Genomic DNA, 23581 nt, shown 5'->3' with positions numbered 1-23581 from the left:
AGATCTCACTCACTTTAAAAGTCTAATGAAAGATTTTATTCTCTTCGCTCTGAGCGCTCGCTCTAATAACCAGGGTGATATCGCCATCTGGAATGCACAAGAATGGGCCATCACTTCCACGAAATGGCTTTTTAGGACAACGTCTTTGCTAATTGGTGCATTTTCTTGACGTTCATAAAAAGTGCGGAAGGAAGAAGGGTGCTCCGGTGAATTATGAAGTTGAAAATCACGCACTTTAGAATGAATTTACAAAAATAAAAATCCTTTGTGTGCTTTCTGAAGCCAAATTTACAAACTGATAAGATGCATGTGTATGGTTTGAAACGCAAGCCTGTGATTTTGGAACCATCCACATTTGAACCCAGAAAAGAACATCTTACAGGTATGTATTAACTGTTCAGTGCTTCCTCCGACAAAGGGCCTGATTTATTAAAACTCTCCAAGGCTGGAGAGGATACACTTTCATCAGTGAAGCTGGGTAATACAGCAAACCTGGAATGAATCTGGTCCAGGATTAAAAACATTTGGTAACAAACAGCAAATTACTTTTAAGAAACCAATTTAAGGTTTGCTGGATCACCCAGGTTCACTGAATAAATCCAGCCTTGGAGAATCAGGCCCAATGCCTTCTTCTGCTTCTTCTCCAAAAGAGTGACAGGTTTGCTCAGGCATCATCCAGGGTCAGCATTAACTTCCTAAATTGGGAATTTGGCTGAGATAGGACACAATCATGTAAATCCTGTTGTCTTTGTAGTTTGTGGCTGCGTCCTCATTCTTCTTAAGCTGCGTACACACGTCAGACATTTCTCGCCCGATAATCGGCATCGGCCAGATATCGGGCGAGAATCTGGCGTGTGTACAGTCGGCGTCGTTCATCGTCCGTGGATCCGTCCTGGCGGATCCACGAACGATGATGGACGACGAGCGATCCTAATGCAAGGGTGCCGCTCCGTCGCTCTCCCCCTCCCCTCTCCATAGAGCAGAACGGTGCTGTATGTACAGCACCATTCATGCATCGTGTAGTCCTTTGTCGTTGGAAAGGATCGTGAAAGATCCTTTCCAACGACAAGAATTGCACGTGTGTACACAGCTTTACTCAGATCAGCGACTTGCTACAAAATTACAATGTTGAAATTTGATTATTGGGAAAAAGAAGACTTAGGAAATGTTTCCTTTTGTTGCAGCAAACTAACGACATCATCTCAGCCTAAGCAAGGTCACCAGAAAAAGTGAAATAAGTGAAATAAACAAAAACAAGAAATGCTTTCAGTGGTAAAAGTATAGAAATATATTCTCTGCACACTTGCTGTGTCCTTACAATTCATATCTTGTACTATATAACACATAGTGCCTATGCTTTGAAGATTCGGGGAATGGACTCAAATGGTAGCTAACACTTTTGCCATTGGAATTTTTGCATCAACTCCCAAGCTTATGCAAGTTAAAGGTTGACATATTTGGTGGCCATTTATTTGTGTACATACCAGTGTTTTACCTGTCATCAGTCCCTTGCTGACCCTGTAAACCAAAGCTTAGCCTGGGAGGAATAGAAGCAGCACAAGTAATCAGTCAATGGGCTAGCAGTGTTTCTCATTTTTGACATGGGAGAATCTTTGAAATAACTTTCATGTCATGGGGTACCCCTGCTATAAATATTATATCCACAGCTCACAGTTTAATAGTGCAGTGGTCATTGGGAAGAATGAACCTTACATGTAGCCAAAAAGATCATTGTTGTAACTTAAATTGACCTGAGGCGCACAAATTGCTCAAGGAGCCACTAGCAACCTCTGGAGGAACCCTGGTTGAGAAACAATAGGATAAAGTGACCTGTAGATGGGATTGCCACTGTGTTACATATTCATTCTCTGTCCCCTAACAGCTCCTGACACCCAGGACTCACAAGAAAGGGATTGATTTATGGTAAATGTCAGACTAAGGACATCTAGTGCTGGATAAGAGGTACTGCAGCAAACAGCTATGGATTGAAATAGATTGTTGCAGCCTGGTTCTGCTTTAACCTTCATGATTTCAACACGTTTTCAATGGGCAATACCATGGTCATAATGGCAATCACTGGTGTTTGTTTCAAACGTCAAAACTTGCCGCAATTGCTACTTTTTTTTAGAGTAAAGTTACAGTTTAAAGTTAAAGTTAAAGTCAAGAGTAAATTGAAATGTGTAGACTAGATACACCTCTTTCGGATTACCTACTCCAAGCAAATGAATGGCATTTCTGATCACCACTTTGGTTTAAATTTCGGTATGACAATCAAAGAGCAGGATCCCTTATCAAATCTGATTGCTCTTTTTTTCATATTATCAATCTGACATTATAATGGTGAGTAGATTTTGAAAATTTGGCAATCAATAATCACACTGCCCCTTCTTTATAAAAGTTGCCATAGTTCTTGAGTACTTTTGGTCATATGACTACGCGACATGACTACATGACTACCGCCATGCCATTGGCATTTCTAGAAGGAGAGGTCAGCCATCTGTTTGGACAGGTTCCTTTCATGTACAAACCTGTCCAGGACAGAAATGGCTTCTTAAGAATACAAAAAGAAAACCTGTACAAAAAGATGGAAGATAAAAAAAAAAGGTGAATGATTAAAGCCAGGCATTGATGGATGCTCACCAGAGGTACACGCTGTATTTTCTGCTGACCTGGTTTTCATGAAGCCGGTGCCAGCCACCGATCTACGTCCCCGAACAGAGGATGCATGATTGATCAGGAGAGGGAACTCCCAGGGTGAGACAGTGCAGGAAAATGCTGGGAAATAAGAGAGAATGAATCAGGTTGCTGGCTGACCACAATCTGTCATGGCTTCACAGGGCCTGCTGGGAAATTGGGAAGCGTGAAGGCTTTTTAGACATTAAGAACTCCGACAGGCGCTGTGAAATGACTTTACTCCAGGGGCCACAGGCAGGTGGGGGCGGAAATGCTGTGCTTGTCCTGGGGGGGTGACAGATCTTAATGTGGATTATTCCTTATACTCCACCACAACCCAATTGTTAAGGTTTATCCCTTATCCAAAAAAATTCAATCCAAAGCCACCAATATTCTGCAGGAATCAAAAAAGGAAGAAATATAGAGTGTTAGGAGTTGGAGCTGCTGGCATCATATTAATGATAGTGACACTCAGGGCTATTGGATGTCTACACAACAAAGGCAAGCAAAAAAATAAATTACATTAACGTAACATCTTAGGGGAGCTGCTTATGAAAAGCCTAAATCTAAACTGAAGAGGAATGAACACAAAGAAAGAGAAGGAACACAAATGAATGCAATTTCTATTTGTCATTACATTAAAGACAAGCTCATTATTGTGATGCTTCTACTTGCACCACCCATTTAACAGGCTGGGGTGAGTCCTTGACAGCCTGGGCTCTGGATAATGTTAGAATGATGCTAAGATGTCAGACTAATGACATCTAGTGGTAAAAAATAAATACTGCAGAGGACAGCCTTGGATTACATTTATTGAGTATTGACTCCTTTGGTATGTCAAATACCACACTGAAAATATCTGTTTGCAAATGCCTCTGCAAATGGCTGCAAAAACTTTTTCCAGGGCACCATAATCTTCATCCGTTCTTCTTCCAGGTATCAGATCTTTGGCCATCTCGATTGGCTGGGCTTTAATGACGCAAAACCCACGCACATGTATGGGAGTTAATTCAGTCCTGTCAGCCCCAGATGATGCTGGGATACCTAGCATGCACAGGTCAGCTTTTTTCCCGGAAAGATGGTGAACAATCAGTAAATATATTTTATTGCAAGCCTTTAATTTATTTATGATCAAATGCAGTCAAGTCTAAGATAAATATAACACTGATAATCTTGCCTTCATTCACCAATCACAAAATGTTTTTGATCTGAAAAAAATAACACAAGGGGCTGTATTAATAAATTATTCCCTTTTCAATTCACCCATAAATTTCTTTTCTATTCATTTCCTATTATGACATCTGTGCACTTTTGGCCACTAGGTGGCAGAGTCATTGTTTAACTGGAGACTGGTAGAAAAAAATAAGACCAATATATTCACCACCAGCAAATTTCAGAGGAATTGACTGGGGGAATAATTTACAAATAGAGCCCAAGGTGTATACAAATCACTTTAAATACAATTACAAGTTAAAAAAAAAATCAAAAAATACAAAAATTGTGCTCTCTAAAACTCCCATATGGTCTCCCTTTACTGTATTTTGCTATTTGCATATACTCCCTTACTTTATTTTTTATGGACAGGACAAAAAAGGCTTCACTCACAGTTGTCCCCAATCACTGAGGAGAATTCTCCCTAAAGGAGCCTCAAATAGCAGTAAAAGCTCAACACTAAAATTGCAATGAAGCACATTATTATTTTGAATTTTTATTTGCAACCAACAGGTGGCACTCTTTGCCACTTTTTCATCTTTTCAAGCTTTTCCCTACCTCCTGATGAAAAAGTCTACTGTTTACAGCACTCAGTAGCTCAACATGAAATATACACGCGTGAGTGAAATCACAGCACAGAGCCCTCCCACTTTCCTTCATATAATTCTGAGGTTTCAATCAGAGAAAGTTCCTGAAAGCCTATATTTTCCACTGTATTCTCTTATTAGAAAATTCATGGATGCCCCCTTATTTACTGTTTAAATGTAAAGTAGAAATATTGATGTACAAAAATCAGTTTGAAATGTATAAAATAAATAAAAAGCTGAACTCCAGGCAAAAAAAAAAACAAATACACAGATGCTGCTTTACCGACTGAGGGATTTGAATTTCAGAGATTTACAGCCCTGTCCTATAGTATCCAAGCCTTCTGAGTGGACAGAAAAATACAGAAACAGGGTCCTCTGCGGTCTCCTCCTATCAGCTTGTAACACATCTGCATGTAGAACTTCTAATTGGCTGCCAGTCCTGCTCCTCCCAATGCCATTCTGAGCTCTGCTGTACAGGTGGAACAGATTGAATGGTTTATTAATACAGAGCTTCATAAATGTAAGTGTTTTATGTCTGCTCGAGTCCTACTCTATGGAATTATTTCCCTTAAAATATTATAATTTTTGTGCCTCCTCTGATCTCTAAAACCCCTGCTTCCTCTAACACCACACGGTGCTGCTGTATTTTATTTTAAGCCCCTTATCAGACTCCACTCATGCGATAAAACCTTTTTAACCGACTACAACACGACATCCAGAAGGCATTTCATGTCACTGACAGCTTAAGTTCCGGATGGGTGAGTGAGCCATAGTAAGGTGCTGAAAGCAATGCATGATGGGTACAAAATTCTATTATTTTTCTATTAAAAATTTTCATCACAAAAAAAAAAATAATAACAATAAATAAATAAATTATCATTGAATAAAACTATTTTGTTCTGTAAAAAGGTGGAAAGATTCTACATTGGATCTGGACCACAAATTATCAAAGTTCATCGTGAGATCTTCGAAATGGCCACTTCGGGTGACGGGATACGTGAGCCGCAGCTGAGCCGACAAGGCGCATGAATTCTTCAACATCAAAGGAGTAGTTGGTGAATTTCGGATGCTCCCCTAAAGTCGGGTGATGTCCCTAATGAGATAAACAAATTTCATCATATGGCAAGTTTTTTTTTTTGGGACTGAGACAAGTTAAATAAGTCAATCCGAGCACAGAAAAAGCTTTCATTTAAAGCCCCCAGGATCTATTGATCGTTTTTGTGTATGGGGCACAAGGGGAATTATTGACAGGTTGAACTAATGACCAATTAATTTTCCTTTGCTCTCTACAAAGCCATCAATGTGTGACCAATCAATGGCAGAGGAGAGGGCAATGGAGTTTTACATGCAAAAACGCAAAGTGGAACGACAACTTTTGGATACCGGATGAAAGTTTTTGGCGTCTTCTGATCGCTAACACTGAGCCAGGGACAATAATGCTTATGATCATTTGTTAAATGTGCATGGGTGAGTCAGTGTCAATTCTGGCATATATGGGTACAAGGAATAAATTAACGTCATTCTGATCTGGCCAATCCATATGACTGAAGCTCAAAAACTCAGAGAAGGATTAAAGATTAGGATGTCATTAAAAGGAGCAAGGAGAGGCGAGTTTTGTTCTAGCACTAAACATCAAAAGTAAAAAATAGGGAGCATAGACATTCTTTACTGCAGAAGAGACAGGCAATGCCCCATCTGCAACAGAATAAACTTACCTGCCTATTCCCAATTTCTTAAGTACACTCGCCCCTCTTGCTCCATCCTGGCATCTTTACCTGGTCCTCCTCTAGGTTCTTGTCCTGGGCCATCCTACATACCCAGGCTGGGACATAACCCCTGATGGAGTTACATTCCTGGAAGTCAGATATGGCACAACTGTACACTGAGCTGCGCATGCTCATTAAAAAAGCTTTCAAACAGGCAGGTAAGTATGTTTTATTGCAGAAGGGGCATCACCTGTTCCTTCTGCAATGAACAACTTACCAGCCTGCATTTTTTTATGTTTAAACTATAGTTTCCTGTTTTTGCCTAAGGCCAGTTCTGGAGCTAGGCGACAAAACCAAGGGGTTCCTCTAGGGTTTGACAGACGCTGCCCAGTCCAGACCTCACATTAATGAAGTTTTTTGTGCTTCTGATTGAGTGTAACAAATAAACGAGCCACAATGTTTTTGTATATCTCTGGGGACTGAGGGGCTTTGGTATTTGACCCTGTAATGCGCACTAGGATAGCTAGGAACCACCAGGATAGGTAGCTGTGGACAAAAGTGGGGTACTGCCAACAGGTAGATTTAGCCATGAGATATTCAGCAAAAGCCCCATGGTGGTAAATGCAAGCCGCGCATTGCATTTACCTTTGGGTGTACTGATGGATACCCCTTCCAGAAGTTACCTGTTCCCCCATCAGGGAGTAGGGTAAGAATCTGTGTTAAGATTTTACTCCTGCATAGATAACTATTACAGAGATCTAGAGAGATGTTTTCTCCATTTCTGTATCACCTCTAACTCCTCTGCATTGGTCAATATTTGGATCAAGCATAATCAAAATATCATTTCCAAACCTTATAATCAATCCAAGGTTTACCTTATCTTGAGGAAAAACCTTGTTGGCCTTCTCCCACGTCATGTAGTGAACTCCTCGAAGCCTTGCTAAGTCCAAGTAGCACCTCTCATCTTCACAGTTATACCTGGAAAAATTCATATTGTTCATATTACTGCCCAGCCTATGAGAGGTAAAGGATTAATTTTGAGCATGCTCAATTCAACACAAGTCAGCAATGGAAGCTCTCATATTCATGCCTTCACCCCCTCCCCTTATCTCACCCTTTTTATATACGTTATATGGTCTAAGGTATACAGATACATCTGCAGATTTTAAGTTCAAGTGTATCCAGTAAAAGGCACTGTTAATGGAGCAGTCTAAAAAGTCATTTTAAATAGTTGTGTACTTGTGACTACTGGCACAAAGCCAGCTCAGTAAAGACATGGTTTGATGAGTTTGGTTTGGAGGGACACAGGGGGCCTACTCGAAGCCTTGACCCTGAAGAATAACCTTACATAAAGCAAAATGCGATTATTCTTTGCCTTCTCTTGTAGTTAAGAAATGTAAATGCATCCCCTATCTGGAATGTTCCATTTGCTAGATATGTGTACTGCAGTCCATTGCCTCCCTGGCTTTAATCCACACGGTAATCAGAGGAATGCTAGTGGGTTGGGTTCCCAGGTCCAGTTGTTATCAAGAAGAGCTGGCTCTTTCCAGACAAAAACAGAGCCCGCTTGATTGTTCACCAAGAGGACCACGCCATGGTAAATTTTCCTACATAATGACACATCCAAGTGAAGGAGTGTCATTTGAATTTCCTAATTCCATGTATAGGGCAAAACTTTATCTTTGAAACAATTCACCCTTAAATCCCTTTGACCACCTTTGTTGTAAATAGCAACACTTTAATTGAAGGCAAGATGTTCTCATCCAAAATTAATGGCTGACCTCACAAAGGCCCTTTAGCCAAAGAGGGTGGCAACTCCATATTAGGACACCATGTACCCCAAGTATGTCCAACAAGCTCATACAGATGTGATAGCCAGGTGATCACAAAGCTCAGGCCTTGCAGTGTATGATCATTCCTAATGAAATCCACCAATAGACTGGGGGTCCTGTTATGGTCTACTAGGTAAAGGGTAATAATTCCACACAGAATCTCTTGACCTAGACTAAATTTATCTATTCCAATCCTTATCAGCAAAAATGGCCAGAAAACAAGATTTATGGTGTAAAATTCTACCTGTACCACGTCACAATTACAGGAATCGCTATAGGAGAAAGAGCCCTGTCAATGTTAATATTGCCGGAGGATTATCCCAATCATCTTCACATGCACGTAGACAGATCTGGTATGCCTGGGTGCCGGACCGACCCTGTGCACAAAGCTCGTGGGAACCTAACTTTCAGCTTTATTTTAGAAATCTATAAATATGTATCGGACATTCCTCTGCAAGATGTCACATTGGGACAATTTTAGAAATATGAATACATGGAGAATGCTAAAAAGATTTTTTTGAAAGGGAAATGCAGAAAGAATCCTTATATTCTAAAGTGGCAATGTAGCAAGTCTACTTATAAATATCCAGAACGCTCTATGCTTTTCTAGACCAAACACTTACATATTTGGGGTCCACGCCTTCATTATCGCTATCTACATGAGGCAATGTAGACTTGTTCCGCGTCATTGCAGAATGTATATTATCATTATATGAATTTATAGAATCAAAATAATATATAAGGTCATCTAATCTCAGACCTTGAAAAGTTTATTTTGGTCAGCTGGCTAATCTATTCCATATGCAATGGAGCACATGAATCACAATCTCAGCAATGGCTTGTTGTCACTTCAAAGCCCACACCACACGTTAAACAATTCGACTGTACAATCTTTAGATTTACCAACAACTAGGTAGTGCAAAGGGTTTGTTTGATTGGACACAAATTAAATGGATACTTGGAGTACATCTTCATATTGCTTAGTGTTGGTAAATCTAAAGGACATGGTCAGATTGTAACCTTTGCAGTGAGCTTTGGTTTCTATAGAAATCTAAAGCCAATATGCAGAAATGTATTGCAGTCTCAGCAGAGACTTTCTGTCAGTCTAAGGAATTTAGAGCTCGAATGACAACATGTATAAGTTCCAGGAATAAGGCGGAATCTATGGGTACACATGAATATCATGCGTGTGTCCAAACATGCATAAAATTTAGCAATAGACATGAAAGAGTATGCCCCGTATATACTTAAGTAGAAACAGACATTTTTTTTACCTGAATATGCCATTAGAAGAATAATCTTGGTTTATACTTGGGTGAAACCTAGTGGCATCTCCTGGAACTGCATTTATTTCTGGTTTGGGCTGATCAGAACTGTCAAAGACAAACTGTTTTTTTCAAGTAAAATTTAATTGCTCTTCTTGCCTCACTTATATTTAATAATCTTTCTGTCCTCCATTCATAATTTGTAAAAGAAAAACCTGTGGCCCACCAAGTTAATCACATGTTGTTGGCTGAGTATACATATGGTTCCCTTTTACACATGGAATAAAATGAGCACATCAATCAATAGTGGCACCTGAAAGGGAGCTATGCATGTAGAGTAAACAGATTGTATTTCCCTAATGATCATTGCCCACGGCAGCAACACAATCAGGACAAAATAAGTCTCTAATTAGCCCACTACCCCATCCACCCATGCTTTCACCCCCACCTGTTATGTTGAAACCATTGCAAATACCCCATACTTCCTGGTATGGGAAAGCATGTGATCTCTTACCAGCATGCAAAGCAGATGGGCCATTCCCCAGGCTCTGCTCTGATTGGATGACACCTCGGAAAGTTGGTCAGAAGGTGGACTAATAAAAGCTTATAAAGTGAAGAGTCATCCACAAATATGGACAGAACATATCATACAAAAATCATATTTCTATTTTTTTAGATGCAAAGTCAAACTGACACAAAAATGTTGTTTTGGGGTAAGTAAATCTGCCTTTACATTCTTTACATGCCATACATTTTTTTATCAACACAGAAATAACACTTACAGCTCAAAGACAACAGCCCAGTCTGGTAAAAACAGCAGATGTGTCAGCCCAGCCCCGTGCATCCCAATAAATATATCCGAATTGTGTGTGATCCTCAATTGTTCAAGGAATCCAATAGATCTAAGAATAAAAAAGAAACACAGACAATGATTTCTACAATGAAAAATTGGATTGAACTTCCATATAAAGTGTAACATTAAGAAATGGTACTGGTACAGTTTTTTGGGTACAATGCAGTTACTTACTTACATTGTATATGGAAACAAGAATGTGCATTTCAGATCATACTGTGTTCAATGTATTGCACAACAACTGATAGAAGCACATTTAAAACATTTTAAAAGAGGAAAAATCACATAGGCTCAGTCTGCTATCTCCCCTCCCCCTACCCCCCCACCCACCGTCCACTGTTTTACAGGTCTTTTGAACTTCTGGGTTGGTTATGATGGGTCACTTGCTCTTATATATTCTTTTGTGCCTTGTTGATGGACACCTGTAGATGGCACTGTGTCCCCATATAAAGTGTGTAACGAACTCATTCATAAAGCAGGGAATGATATATATAAAAAAAAATATAGACAGTTTCTAACAATTATTTTAATCTTTGCCACATCCCAAAAACAAATGTGCCAAGTTTATTCCATCAAACAACTCAGAACTTTTAAGGCAAATGTTCTCATATAGTTTTAATTAAAAGATCAGCAATATTTGTATTTTAATACCTATACAATCATGTATCAAAAAAAAAACATTTAAAATGTCCATCTTAATTTTTTTCTTGCTCAACGTGTTTCATGAAACCAGTCTACTTTTTTCAGGAGTCGATTGAGAGGTTTTTCATATAGTCAGCCCCCCCCCTACATTTGTGACCCCATCAAAATATTGGCATGGAACCCAAAACGCATTTCCCTTTTGTTGTGTCCAATTTAAATTTCTCTCCCAAAAAAACGCTACATTACAATAACCAATATATGTGCTTGCTATAGGATTTCCATAAGAACTACAAAGCCAATTCCACAGGATGTCTGTTCAGGAGGGAAGGAAAGCAGAGAATGAGTGATGTATTTATAAAGCAGTGAATAAAATATTAGTCAAGTGTTCCGTGCAGATGAATCTTTCAGGAGCACGAGTTTCAAATGGCAGTATATGCTTCACCACCAATGATTGGTGAAAGTCACATTCAATGCTTTATAAATATGTGTGCTTACTAGGAAATCTTCAAATCTGTGTACAAGAATGTAAAATTCATATTTGCTTATAAAAAAGTGAGAAGCTGTAGAACAGGGGTGCCCAACAGGTGGATCGTGATCTACCAGTAGATCACAAAGGCAGCGCGAGTAGATCGCGGAGCCCTGCCTTAAAATAAACTCTACCGCGCACAGAAGTTATTAAGTTCAAGTTTTTATTGTTGGTAGATCATTTTGACTTGGTCATTTTAAAAGTAGCTCTCAAGCCAAAAAAGTGTGTGCACCCCTGCTGTAGTATATAATATTAATATAAAAAAAATGTAAACAGATTAAATATACTAAATAGGTAGTCCCTGGATTAAGGAAATCCAACATACGGACAACTCCTAGATACGAACAGGGTTTCCCTTCTCTCATGTGCAAGATGGAGACTGGATAAGGGCGGCTTGCATGACTTGCAGAAGAAATCTTTTGCTAAACACAGCTGAGGTTATGGGTGATCTTAAAGACTGAGCTGATCTGTAGTATCTTGTAACTCTTTAATGACCAAGCACAGCTTGCTCCAGATGTTATTGAATGTCTAGGCTCCATAAAGTTTTTCTTGCTTTGTTTGTGATTAACTCACAGTAAGGATTTTATACAGTAACTGACACCTCAATGCCTAAAAATATGTTGAGGCAAACATCTGTCCTAACTGCATTTATTAAAATTATGTATGTGTTCTGACTTACATACAAATTCAACTTAAGAACAAACCTACAGTCGCCTTTCTCGTATGTAACCCCGGGACTACCTGTATAAGTATAAACTACATTTTTACTTATATTTCTGTTGTCAGTGCAATGAAGATGATCAGTTACACTTTCAGTTCACATACCTGTACTTGTAGTCCACAACATTAACTTGGTAGAGTGGAACAGTCTTCAATGCTCCAACCAACTAGAGAGACAGAAAATTAGAGAAAGTGTTTTTGGTATGTTTTGTAGAATGATAGGAGAATTACCACCATCCTCTACTGGGTGTACATCAGCTCTCTGCTGCCAACTTAATATTAAAAATCGCAGAGTGACCTTTCATAAACTACCTTTCTGCTTTCAAGAAAAATATTGGAATATGAAAGCAGCCTTTCTAAATGTTTTTAACATAGAGGAACCCATTGAACTTTCAATAACCATCCAGCTGTTTCTGAAAAGTTGGGTCACAATACAGGGGCCATTACCTACCTACAGCTTCTTTTCACCCAGCTTAATTGAAATTATGGGGAAAACACTACAAATGTATTAATATTTTTACTAATAAACTTCAATTATAAAGTGCCAACATATTACCTTTACCCTAAATAATCAAAAAAATATCATTTACAATGTCACAACCCTGGGTGCAGGAAATGGGGTGCACATACACTCACCATATAAACACCTAAAACAAAACAAAATGTACAACAAAGATATCAAAACCCATCAATGCACTAAGCATTGCACTAAGAGTTGCTGGAGAGTTTTAATAAAATGTGAATAATCGTTCTAGGGTGTTATATAGGCCAGAAGAAGAGTAATCAATGCCTGCCTGCCAAATACTTTTACATAAAGCAATGAGTCAGAGCAAATTGCATTTATCTTTTTAGACAGCATAATCAAATGAATTTCGTTTTGCACGGCTTCTTCCAAGGGGGATAGGAAGTTACTAAAGAATTTTGAATGTGAAGAATTATATTACTTTGAATTGTGTTGCCCTTGTGGCCGTATACTGTATGTAATTGTGGCTGAGGGTATATAGTGAATTCATTTATGCCTGGGGCTATTTACACCTAGGTATATATCACCAAGGGGGGTTCAGGGGTGTTTTTGGAAGGCCCTGACTGCAGATAGGCCTCCTGCTATGACACCCTAACAATGAAGTATCAGGACAATGACAGCAAATTGAAGCCATACCTGACTGAGCAGCTGCTAAAGAAAGCAAAATACAAAAAGAGAATAAAAAAAAAAAAAATTTTGGAATTTCACTTTAATATCTTGTTTGTGCCAATGGTAACGCTTTTGTGGGTACGAGCTGAATTATAGAATCAGACTGAAACACTGAATGACTGTAGATGGGAATGTTCTGAATTAAAAGTCTCTAAATTCTGCTGGAATGTGCTGGCAAAACAAGGCACTCCGTGTCTGCTAGCCCAAGCCTCCTACCCCACCCTGACACTCCTGTCTGATGATCTGTCCGCCCGAAGCCAGCCATTACTAATGGAAAGAGAAAAACCCCCTCTGGGAACTTCCAGCTGTCTGAGAAGGGAGGGAGAGCTGTACCATTCTGCGTGTACTTGATGCCATAAATCCTTTACTTGCACAGTATAAAGGCCCAATTAGGCCAGACGGGTCTTCTGCATTGTGCCAAATATTAAGAAGGGCTGCAAACTTGACCAAACTGCACCAAAAAATGATAATGAACTGTTTTAATCAGAGCACCACAAGGCACAGCATCCGGCAATTTAAGGTTGGAGAAAGGGTGTGTCGTGGAGCCATGCGAGTTACCACAGTGCACTGGTGTGAATGGACCTTTATACCAATGAAACAAGAAAGTTGGAATTCCATTGTTTTTGGTTGACCATGCATGTTATTATCCAATTATTTAAACTGAATGAGAATAGAACATTTCTCTTTAGAAAAATTACCAGCTATAATGTATCCAAAAAAAAGCCAGCAAAAAAGAAAGAACGATACTCCAAACAATATCATATAATCCCTAAAGGCAGAGCTAAATATTTTTTATTAGGAATATTCTTATGAGTAATGTCTAAAGCAGAAATATTGGCCCGTTCACACCAAATACATATCAATGTTTGTTATGTGTCCTAGTGAGTTGCCATTCATGGTTAAGGTAAGTCAGCCTATGCAGATGCACTGCTGCACACCACAACTCATGGAACATAACGTTTGTGCGTTGTGGTTATAAGAAAAAGCACAATTGTGTTTCTTGTTTTGGTGCTTTGCCAAAAAGGTACAACATAAATCCCTTAAAGTAACAATTCCATTCAGCAAATGGTAAAGAGAATAATCAGTAATACAACACATACTGCGCAATTGCCTTCACATAGCTTTTATCACCATCGGGATTACCTAAATCTGGGGTTCTCCAATAAACTAATTTAACCGATTTCCAAAAGGGTGAGAATTGTCTCTTCCCTATCTCAATAATCTCTATTGGACATCTCATTGTCACTTTAAACAAGATGGGCCAGACTTTTACCCTACAGAAGCCAGGGTTTCAATGGTAATTAGGTTCAATCAAAACTGCCCAAAACAAAAAAAAATATCTACTCATACCTTGTCCAAGTTTAATATTCTTCGGAACTCTGTGCTACGTGTAAGGATGGTGACTCTGAGGATGTTTTCCTCCTACAGCCAAAATGAAACCATTCAGTGTTACATGGGGTTTAATTAGGAAAATGATTCAGATAAAATAAAACTGAATATAGATCAATATCTACAATATATAACATGATTTCCTTTCGACATGAATATATGTATATCAGGGCTGTCCGAATCCAGATCTTGAGGGCCAGGATCCACACACATATATGTAGTATTTATCAAATGTCAGGAAATTTTTCGGCTTTGGGCTTGATACCAGGCTGATGTAACTTATACTTTTCATTCATCCTAGCCAATTGTGGAATTGTACATTGAGCAACACGTGCATGACTTTCAGGACTCTGATGAATGTATACTGTATGTACACAGCTTGGCCAGAAAAAAAGTTTATTATTAAAGCAGCACTGCCCCCTTCTTCTCGATTGCCTAGGTGTTTTTTTCCAACCTACATCACTCGATCTCGCACCTGGGTAGAAGATGGCGGCGGCCCAAAGACAGATGCCGGATGGATCGGGCTAACCTGGGGGATTGAAGGTAAGTGTATGTTTTGTGTTTTGGGGGATTTTAGGTTTAGTTCCTCTTTACTATACTTTGATTATGACAAGCATTCGCCCTGGTATCATGTTGATCAAAATCTATTTTTCTGTCCAGAGTTGAATTAATTTTTTGCCAAGATCTCGTATTGATGATGGAAAAAATCTGGTTATTCAGTATTTACAGGGGATGTTATGTTATGTGTCCAATAAAAAATGACGACAACTGATTAGGTGTCCTCATATTTTGGGTACATAACATTGCAGAACCAAGATATGACCAGCTGAAGCAACCCTAGATCATAACATTTCCCTCACAGGCTCCCCAGATCAGAACACTGCCTCCACAGGCACCCTTAGATCATAATGCACCCTCCACAGGCACCCGAGACTATACCCCTACCCCTACAGGCACCCCATAAAATAACACTGCCCTCACAGACACCTCAGATCATAATGCTGCCCCCACAGGCTACCCAGACTATAACGCTGCCCCCACAGACACCCCAGACTACACCCCTTCCCCCACAGGCAATCTTGGATCATACTGCTGCCCCACTTGCACCGTTACATCATAGCACACCCTCCACAGGCACCCCAGGACCATACCCCTTACCCCCACAGGCAAGGGGTATGGTCATGACACTGTCCCACGGGCACCCCAGAATATAACACTGCTCCAACAGGCTTCCAAGTTCATAACACTGCCTCCCCAGGCTCCTCAGATCATACTACAGCCCCACAGGCACCCCAGACCATACGCATTCCCCCACAGGCACCCTTAGATCATATTGCTGCCCCATGTGCACTCTTAGATCATAACGTACCATCCACAGGCACCCCAGTTCATACCGCTACCACCAAAGTCACCCTTAGACCATACCACTGCCCCACAGACACCCCCCAGATCATAGCACTGTCCCCACAAGCAACCCAAATCACAACACTGCTCCTACAGGCTCCCCTGATTATAGCACTGCCCCCACAGGCACCCCAAACCATACCACTGCCCCCACAGCTCATAATGCACCCTCCACAACACACTAGACAATAACCCTATCCCTACAGGCACCCCAGCTCATAATGCTGCCCCTACAGGCTTGGAACTTTTTATAAGATTTTTTTGGGGCAAGCCATGTGTGTATATACATTCTTTATTTCCCATATCATTTTTTATAAGGTATACATTTCGAAAACAACTCCCTGACTTTCTATTTATCCCTGCCGATCCTGAAGCTCTATAATGAAATATATAATTATATATATATATATTATCAGAACTCCATGAATAAATGTATATGCCTATGATATACTAGCATAATAAATTCTTGTAATACAGAGGGCTTTAAACAGCAGAATTCATCCCATGTCCAGAAACAGCGGTCTCCCTCGGATTTACAGCTCACCTTTAACATTTCCTGGGAAATCTTCAGCCGGTGAAGCACGTGTTGGGAAAAGGCTCGGAACAATCCGGTGCCCTGGCAATGTGAAATCTAAAAAAACAAAACCCGTCCAGATTTACAACAGTTATAAAGCACCAAATCTTCGGTCTTCAAATAATATTGCGCGGTCATCTTTCATGTCTCGTGATAATGGGCTTACCAGAGGTGTGTTGTAAAACAGCCCGTATCTCATTCTTGGGAGAAGTGAGAACACGGCATCCTTAAAGCAAACCTGAAAGAGAAGACAATGTGAAATAGGTATCTTTTCATTAAATAGATGGATACAGGGAACATATACCAGAAATGGCACCCCGTGATAACAGAACATGCTTTAAAGATTTACATACGGTGATGCTTTATTAAATTGAAACGGCTATATTACAAATAGGCAAATTATTGCAGGTACGTATTCATTAAAAAAATATTTATTGTATTTTTTATATGCAACTAGTGCCAATATCTGAATCTGATATCAACCCTGATTGGAAGCACTTAGGCTATTGTACAGAGGTCAGATGGAGTCTCACCCAATATAAGCGGTCGAGTTTGTCTCGGGCGAGAATTTGACATATGTACAGAGGCCACCAACGTTGTTCATGGATCCGTCCTGAAGGGTTCATGAACGGCCACCAGTAAATAACCAAAATACAAGTCAAGGGAGAAGAGCACAGCAGGGTGCCGCTCGCTTGATCTCCCCACTTGATCTCCCCCCTCCCCTCTCCATAGATCAGAGCTGTGTGTACATCGCTCATTCCTTTATCTGTCCCTCTTTTGTCGCTGGAAATGATCACGAGTGTGTATGCAGCCTAAGGCTGGGAGAAGAAGAACTTTCAGACAATCTGTATCTTTTACTCTAATATCCTAACAAGAAAGAGATAGAGCTTATCGATCAGTTGCTGAATTTTCATTTACCGTTTTGGAATCATATTCCTTCAAGTGGATGACTTCATGGTCAGTAAATGCTTTCCACGTCTCACTGAACAAATCTCCATAGCCATAGAAACTCTATAATCAGGAAATAGGAATATTTATTTACCATATAACATACACAAGCATTTGTAAAAAGCAGACTTAATTTTAAAATGGAACTAAAGTCTAAAAATAAAAAATTGTGATCAAGCAGGTCCTTTATTGGAGAAAGGGACAGGTGATGTCCCTTCTACAATAAAAATACCCTTATGTTCCAGATAGATTTTTTTGAATGCACTCACCTTTCCCCATTCTGACCTAGGTGCCGCCATATTTTTTTTTCTCTTCCGATCTTTGACCATCCTGATTGGCCAGGCTGGGATAACCTAACTCCTCCATGCGGTAGTTGATTTAGTCTTGGCAGCCAGGGGGAACACCAAAAAAACGGGCACATCCTGACATCTCCCCATACACAGCTCAGCTTTTTTAATTTTAGAAGATAGAGATAAGCAAGTAAGTCCCTTTCTGCACTAAAGACGTGTCTGGTAGCATTGTTAAAAACGGAACTTTAGTTCCACTTTAAAGCTATATCCTGGGAACAGACAGATTCTTTAAAATAAATTATTAAATAGGCAGAAAGTATTTTAATCCTGAACTAAATTCCTTTTCAACACCCAGACAAGGCTTTCCAAGAAACTCTGGTATAGGGCTGCATATAGCCAATGTAGAGAGTGTAGGTGGGGGAATCCCAAAGGTCTTCCCACTACAAGCTGGCAGAAAACTGGGGGGTGGGTACAAGACCAGCCGCAGAGGAAGCAGCAGTGACTGGTCTGTATTACAAGAAGCTCCTGCACAACAGTAGTTGTGGATCACTACACAGATCTTAAAAACACAAAGGATGCTGTGATTTAAGAAATTGTTGATATGGCTCTTGTAGACAGATATTTTTTGGACTTGCAGCATTTCTAAGAAATAAAACATAGAAAACTGTGCATGTATTGCAGAGATACACTGTATAGACGTATCCTTTTCATACAATCTATTGGCTAATTACTTAAAGTTAGCAAAAAAAAGTTATGCTTGACTGCTGCAAGAAGTTAAATGTATCTATATATCATGTGATCTTATTATGGCAGGCAATAACATTAATTATCATAACAAACAGATGACAGATGTGGAAATGTGACAGCACATTAAACTGTCTGAGCAGGAGAAGATCAGTTTTGAAGTGGGGTGGCAGCTCAAACAAAGCGGCGTGCTGCTTGTATAGGAGTGGGAGTTGATGGCCATTAGCGGATGACAATAGCATGCTCCGTTGCTATAGTGGTCATTGTATCTCCCACACAACAGCCAGTCAGGATGCAGACCGGGCTACACACCTCAATAATTCAGGAGATTGCAGCCGAGTGTAAATCACAATCAGTCCTTTTGATACAATCTGGCATGGAACCCAACAGGTTGAGTGGGAGGATATCCTTCCTCGTCACTGAACCAACTGGTTGCTGGTGATAAGATCCCTCTATATCCTGCCGGACCTCCCTCCACCCGCACACTGGGTCCCAAGAGACTCACTGTGAGAACTGGTAATAAAAGAAAAAGGGGGCTGCAAAAAAATATATTTTTAGCCCTATTATTAGCTGTGACTACTATACTTGTAAAGGATCCAAGAAACAAAAAATGTTTATTGTTGTGGGGATATGCAAACACGCTAAAATCTTCTATAAGCTTTGATTTTAATGTGATATTAAAAGTTTTTAATCTTCTTAAACCTGAAGTTTTCATTAAAGTTGTACCTGCTGCTTTTGTCATGAAGTTCCTTGTTGATCTAGTTCCTGTTATGTGACAAGCTATGCCCCTTTGCCCCAGCAGTGCTTGTCCCCCTGATGGAGTCCATTGACTATATTTTTCACAGACTAGGGATTCAGATACTTTGAGAGTTAGGGAACTTTGCAAAATTGCCATGACACATCAGAGGGGCTTTAAATGTATTTGTAAATGTATGCAACAAGACTCATTCATTTAAATGATATGATCTGTGCGGAGCCTGTGCGGGGAACGATATGATCTGCGGAGCCCGTGGTGGGAACGATATGATCTGCGGAGCCCGTGGGGGGAACGATATGATCTGCGGAGCCCGTGGGGGGAACGATATGATCTGCGGAGCCCGTGGGGGGAACAATATGATCTGCGGAGCCCGTGGGGGGAACAATATGATCTGCGGAGCCCGTGGGGGGAACGGTATGATCTGCGGAGCCCGTGGGGGGAACGGTATGATCTGTGGAGCCCGTGGGAGGGAACGATATGATCTGCGGAGCCTGTGGGAGGGAACGATATGATCTGCGGAGCCCGTGGGAGGGAACGATATGATCTGCGGAGCCTAACTTTTACAAATATGAATTCCTAAAATAGCGCCTCTTATTTACCACTCTCTTCAACAAAGACATGTTCCTTTTTGTGAGCACCAAATGCTTGGCTTTAGCTATAAAGAAGACAAGGTACTGTCTGCATTTTATGGAAATGGATGACAAAAGCCCAATTGCTGATTTCGCTATCCACTCTTTGGTATACTTGCAGTACAATAAATGTGCACCTCTGTACTTCCTATGAAATCTTCTTTGGAATTTTGGGATTGGAGGAGAACAAGAAAAGTGCAGCCCATGTGACTTTGACTGGTTATGCTTTCCCAACATTTTTCTTTTTGCACAATTACCTATTAATTTTTTGCAGCTGGAATTGCAGCTGGAATTCAGCATTGTACAATGCACAAATTCAAAGCAAACTCCTATGCTTTTTAAAAAACCATACTGCATGCTCATGGCATGGTTTTAAGGGCTTGTTTGCACTGTGTTAGAATTTCACAAGGCATGGTAATGCACCATACACGCATTGATGTGCCATTGATTCCTAATGACACCCTAACACACTTGCATTGCAGCGCGAGAATGCAAACTCCTCCTAAGAGCTGGTTCACTGATTGCCTATGTACAGGACCGAGCCAACCCCTTCCAACGGCCATATTCTGCCCACACTGCACAGAGAAGAAAAAGTGATGACACTACACTAGGTCTATATTAGAGTATAAAGAAAAAAAATACAGAAAAGTTAAAATAAAACATTTGATTTGCAAGCATGAAGCAGATGGGAAAATGAACCAGAAAGGGCCTAATATATGCAAACTTCAAAATTGACAAAAATTACTCTCATTTAGGTAATCCACTAATCTGCAGAACACAAAAAAATCTACATTACCCAACACCAGATAGTAGGAATGAAAGCACAGAGGTAAGTTTCACTCACACGCAGCATTTTAACTTTTCCCAGATACAGCTACTTACCGTGTCCCACATGACAATCTGGACATCGGTATTGAAGGAGTTGTTCACGTGTTGTGTTATATAAAGATTGGCAAAATCACAAAAGTGGTGATACATATTTACACCTAAAATAAAAGAATAAATACAATATAAAGGGTTACTTATTTTAGATTTTGTGTTGTCACTATTTCCAGGCAAGTCATGAAATTGCTTCCATTCTGCATGCTGAGCCAATGTTTATGAGAGCTCATCTGGGGAATTCATTATAAGACAATGACTTAATTTCATAATTTAGCCTAAAAGTACTTTGGAGGACTCTCTGAGCCCCACCCAATTTTGGCAGCATTTGAGACCTGGAAGACTCTGCTGATCACATTCTGTTGATGAACAAGGCAAAGCTAACACTTGTGTATTTGTGTGTATGGAGACATTTAGTCCAACAAATCTACAGTCATAATCCAAAAACTGGTTCATTTATGACACCCATGTATATGGGCTATAAGAATAAAATTTACAATATTTAAGATCTAATAAATAGTATTCATGACATTTGCCTCCAGGTGTAATTACCTGCATCCAACTTCATGAAATACGTTGGTTTTTCTATTACAATGTCACAGTGTCCATCCTCTAAAGGTCTGAAGGTTAAAGAGCTGTATGTCTGCAATTCTGCAAACCTGGAGATGCAAGGAAAGGAAAACGTTAAAGTATTGATGTGTAAAGCATGTGTTAAGGTTTAGACCTGAGGCAATGGAAAAATTCTAATCTACACCCTACAAATTTGTATCTCTATGTACAGCCACATGACAGACCAGATAATATTTCTTCCTTCTTCAGGATCTATAATTGCTCCTTTGCTGATATGGACAATTTCCAATGGCTTTATGAAGAGTCCTTTGGCAGAGTCCTGAAGACTTAGAGTGGTGGAGGTATGATGCAAGGGTGGGTAACAAGAATGGCATCTGGGCAATAATTGTAGTGCCGGTCTCTACTCCTATAAATAAGTTATGCCTTGCTGTGTCTGGGTTCAACATTTTAGAGCAGCCTTTATCAATGTTTTTAACATGGTGGTACCCTTAAAATAACTTTCAGGTCTTCAGAGAACCCCTATTGTAATTACTATATACACAGGATGGTGGTCGATGGGGAAAATCCCTCTTACATTGCTTGCCAGTGGCAAGAATATCACCCCTACAGATTGCCAAAAAAATATTGGTTGTTAGGTTAACTGACTGAGAGGCATCAATTGCTCATTTTTCAAGAAACCTCTAACAACCTCTGGAGGAACCCTGGTTGAGAAACATGGCTTTAGAGTCTCTCACCCAACATAAGGGTGCTGTAAATAGGTGTTAGCATTAAAATGTCTTATCTTTATGTGCTTCAAGTCAATATTATCATCAGGTCAACAGTAGCAAAACAATTAAAGATAAGGCATCGGTATGACAAGCAGACAACCAGAACTCCAATAAAGACACACCAGCCTCCATAATTTTCCTATGACAGGTGCACTTTAAACGTATGTATGTAATGCCTGCTGCAACCCTTCAGACACAGTTTAATGGTGGGCTTTTGGCATGCAAAACTCTTGACACTTCCTCATATTGCCAAAGCTTGGCTGCATCGTTCTATCTGCTACAGATTCCATTTGGCAAGTAAGGCAGCGATGAACCAAAAATGAAAAGTAGTATTTACTGGTATTCACTGAAACATGGAAGTGTCACAGCCTTTCTGAACAGCCAACATTTGTTTTTTTGGGGTTGCTTTAGGTTTGTGAACCAAATACTTTTAATTGATACCTGCAACTGTATCACTGTACTTTATGCTTGTATCAGAACTTCCCAAGATTCCATTTCTTTGCCCTACAGACAGGTTCTCTTTAACTATTGTAGTTTACCAAGTCTTTGCACTGCTTGTATCTGCAGGAAACTTCCCACGTTTCTATAAATGCATTCAAGCATTTTCAGGAATCTGTGATCTCATGCGTCTCTAGACTCTCCAGTCTTGGAATCAAATCTCTCCAGCTCTGTTATGTCTGATAAACCATCATGGCTCCCTGCCAGGTTCCAACATGCCAAGAGGAAACCATTGTGTCATCCAAATGTACAAAAATGGCTTCCTATGGGATAACCTCACCGATCATAATATGAGGGGACCTGTGCAGAGAGAAATACGGAGACTACCAATGCTGATCTTTCTGTGAATTGTAGTTGCCGGGCTTCCTATGGCTTCAACCCTGTAAATCATTTAATCAGAACAAGCATGCAGCAAGTGAAGCTGGAGTAAAGCCAGGAGTCCTGATCCACATGCTTGTTCTGGATCATTACATCAGAATATATTGAAGCCAGTGGGTGACATTTTCAGGAATGGTTTATGCATATATTTCTCTTCATCAAGGTTTTTTATTGAAGCTGAACTATACACAGATATAAAAAATAAAAATAATGCAGATCTGTACTTTGTAAGTAATGCAAGAAGCTTTCATATTTGAATATGATTGAATTTGAATCAGCCTCTTGCAATCCACTGTACAGCAAAGTTAAGGCTTGAACAGAGAGAAGCAAATACAGGTGCATATCAGTTGTGCTATAGCTATCATCTGATGGGCTTATCTCTCTTCACTGTCCATCACAGGCAGGGGGAGGGGCAAGACCTGTAAGTGTTAGTTAACTGCTGCAAAAAGAAATCAAGTCTCCTGCCCCCACACACAGAATATGTAGATTTAAGGACTGGATGGACAGAAATACACACCATTTAAATATTTTATTCTGTGTTTGTTC

At 40.0% G+C, this 23581-nt stretch overlaps 1 protein-coding gene across 1 annotated transcript in view; it reads right to left on the bottom strand.

Annotated features, from left to right (window-relative positions):
- Positions 1-3770: 3770 nt before the first annotated feature.
- EOGT (EGF domain specific O-linked N-acetylglucosamine transferase) overlaps positions 3771-23581 on the bottom strand; it is a gene marked incomplete at its 5' end in the record, with an annotated part of 23241 nt that continues 3430 nt past the window's right edge. Inside the window, 10 exon segments of the mRNA XM_072420784.1 lie at positions 3771-5565; positions 7054-7156; positions 10058-10177; positions 12122-12183; positions 14559-14630; positions 16546-16632; positions 16742-16813; positions 17494-17586; positions 20826-20929; positions 21375-21481. Coding sequence (XP_072276885.1) covers positions 5419-5565; positions 7054-7156; positions 10058-10177; positions 12122-12183; positions 14559-14630; positions 16546-16632; positions 16742-16813; positions 17494-17586; positions 20826-20929; positions 21375-21481 — 967 coding nt within the window.

Source organism: Pyxicephalus adspersus, chromosome 8 (genome assembly GCF_032062135.1).
Source record: "Pyxicephalus adspersus chromosome 8, UCB_Pads_2.0, whole genome shotgun sequence".
Taxonomy (NCBI): domain Eukaryota; kingdom Metazoa; phylum Chordata; class Amphibia; order Anura; family Pyxicephalidae; genus Pyxicephalus; species Pyxicephalus adspersus.
Note: the sequence above shows the minus strand (reverse complement) of the source record. Positions and strands in the feature narration are given on the sequence as shown.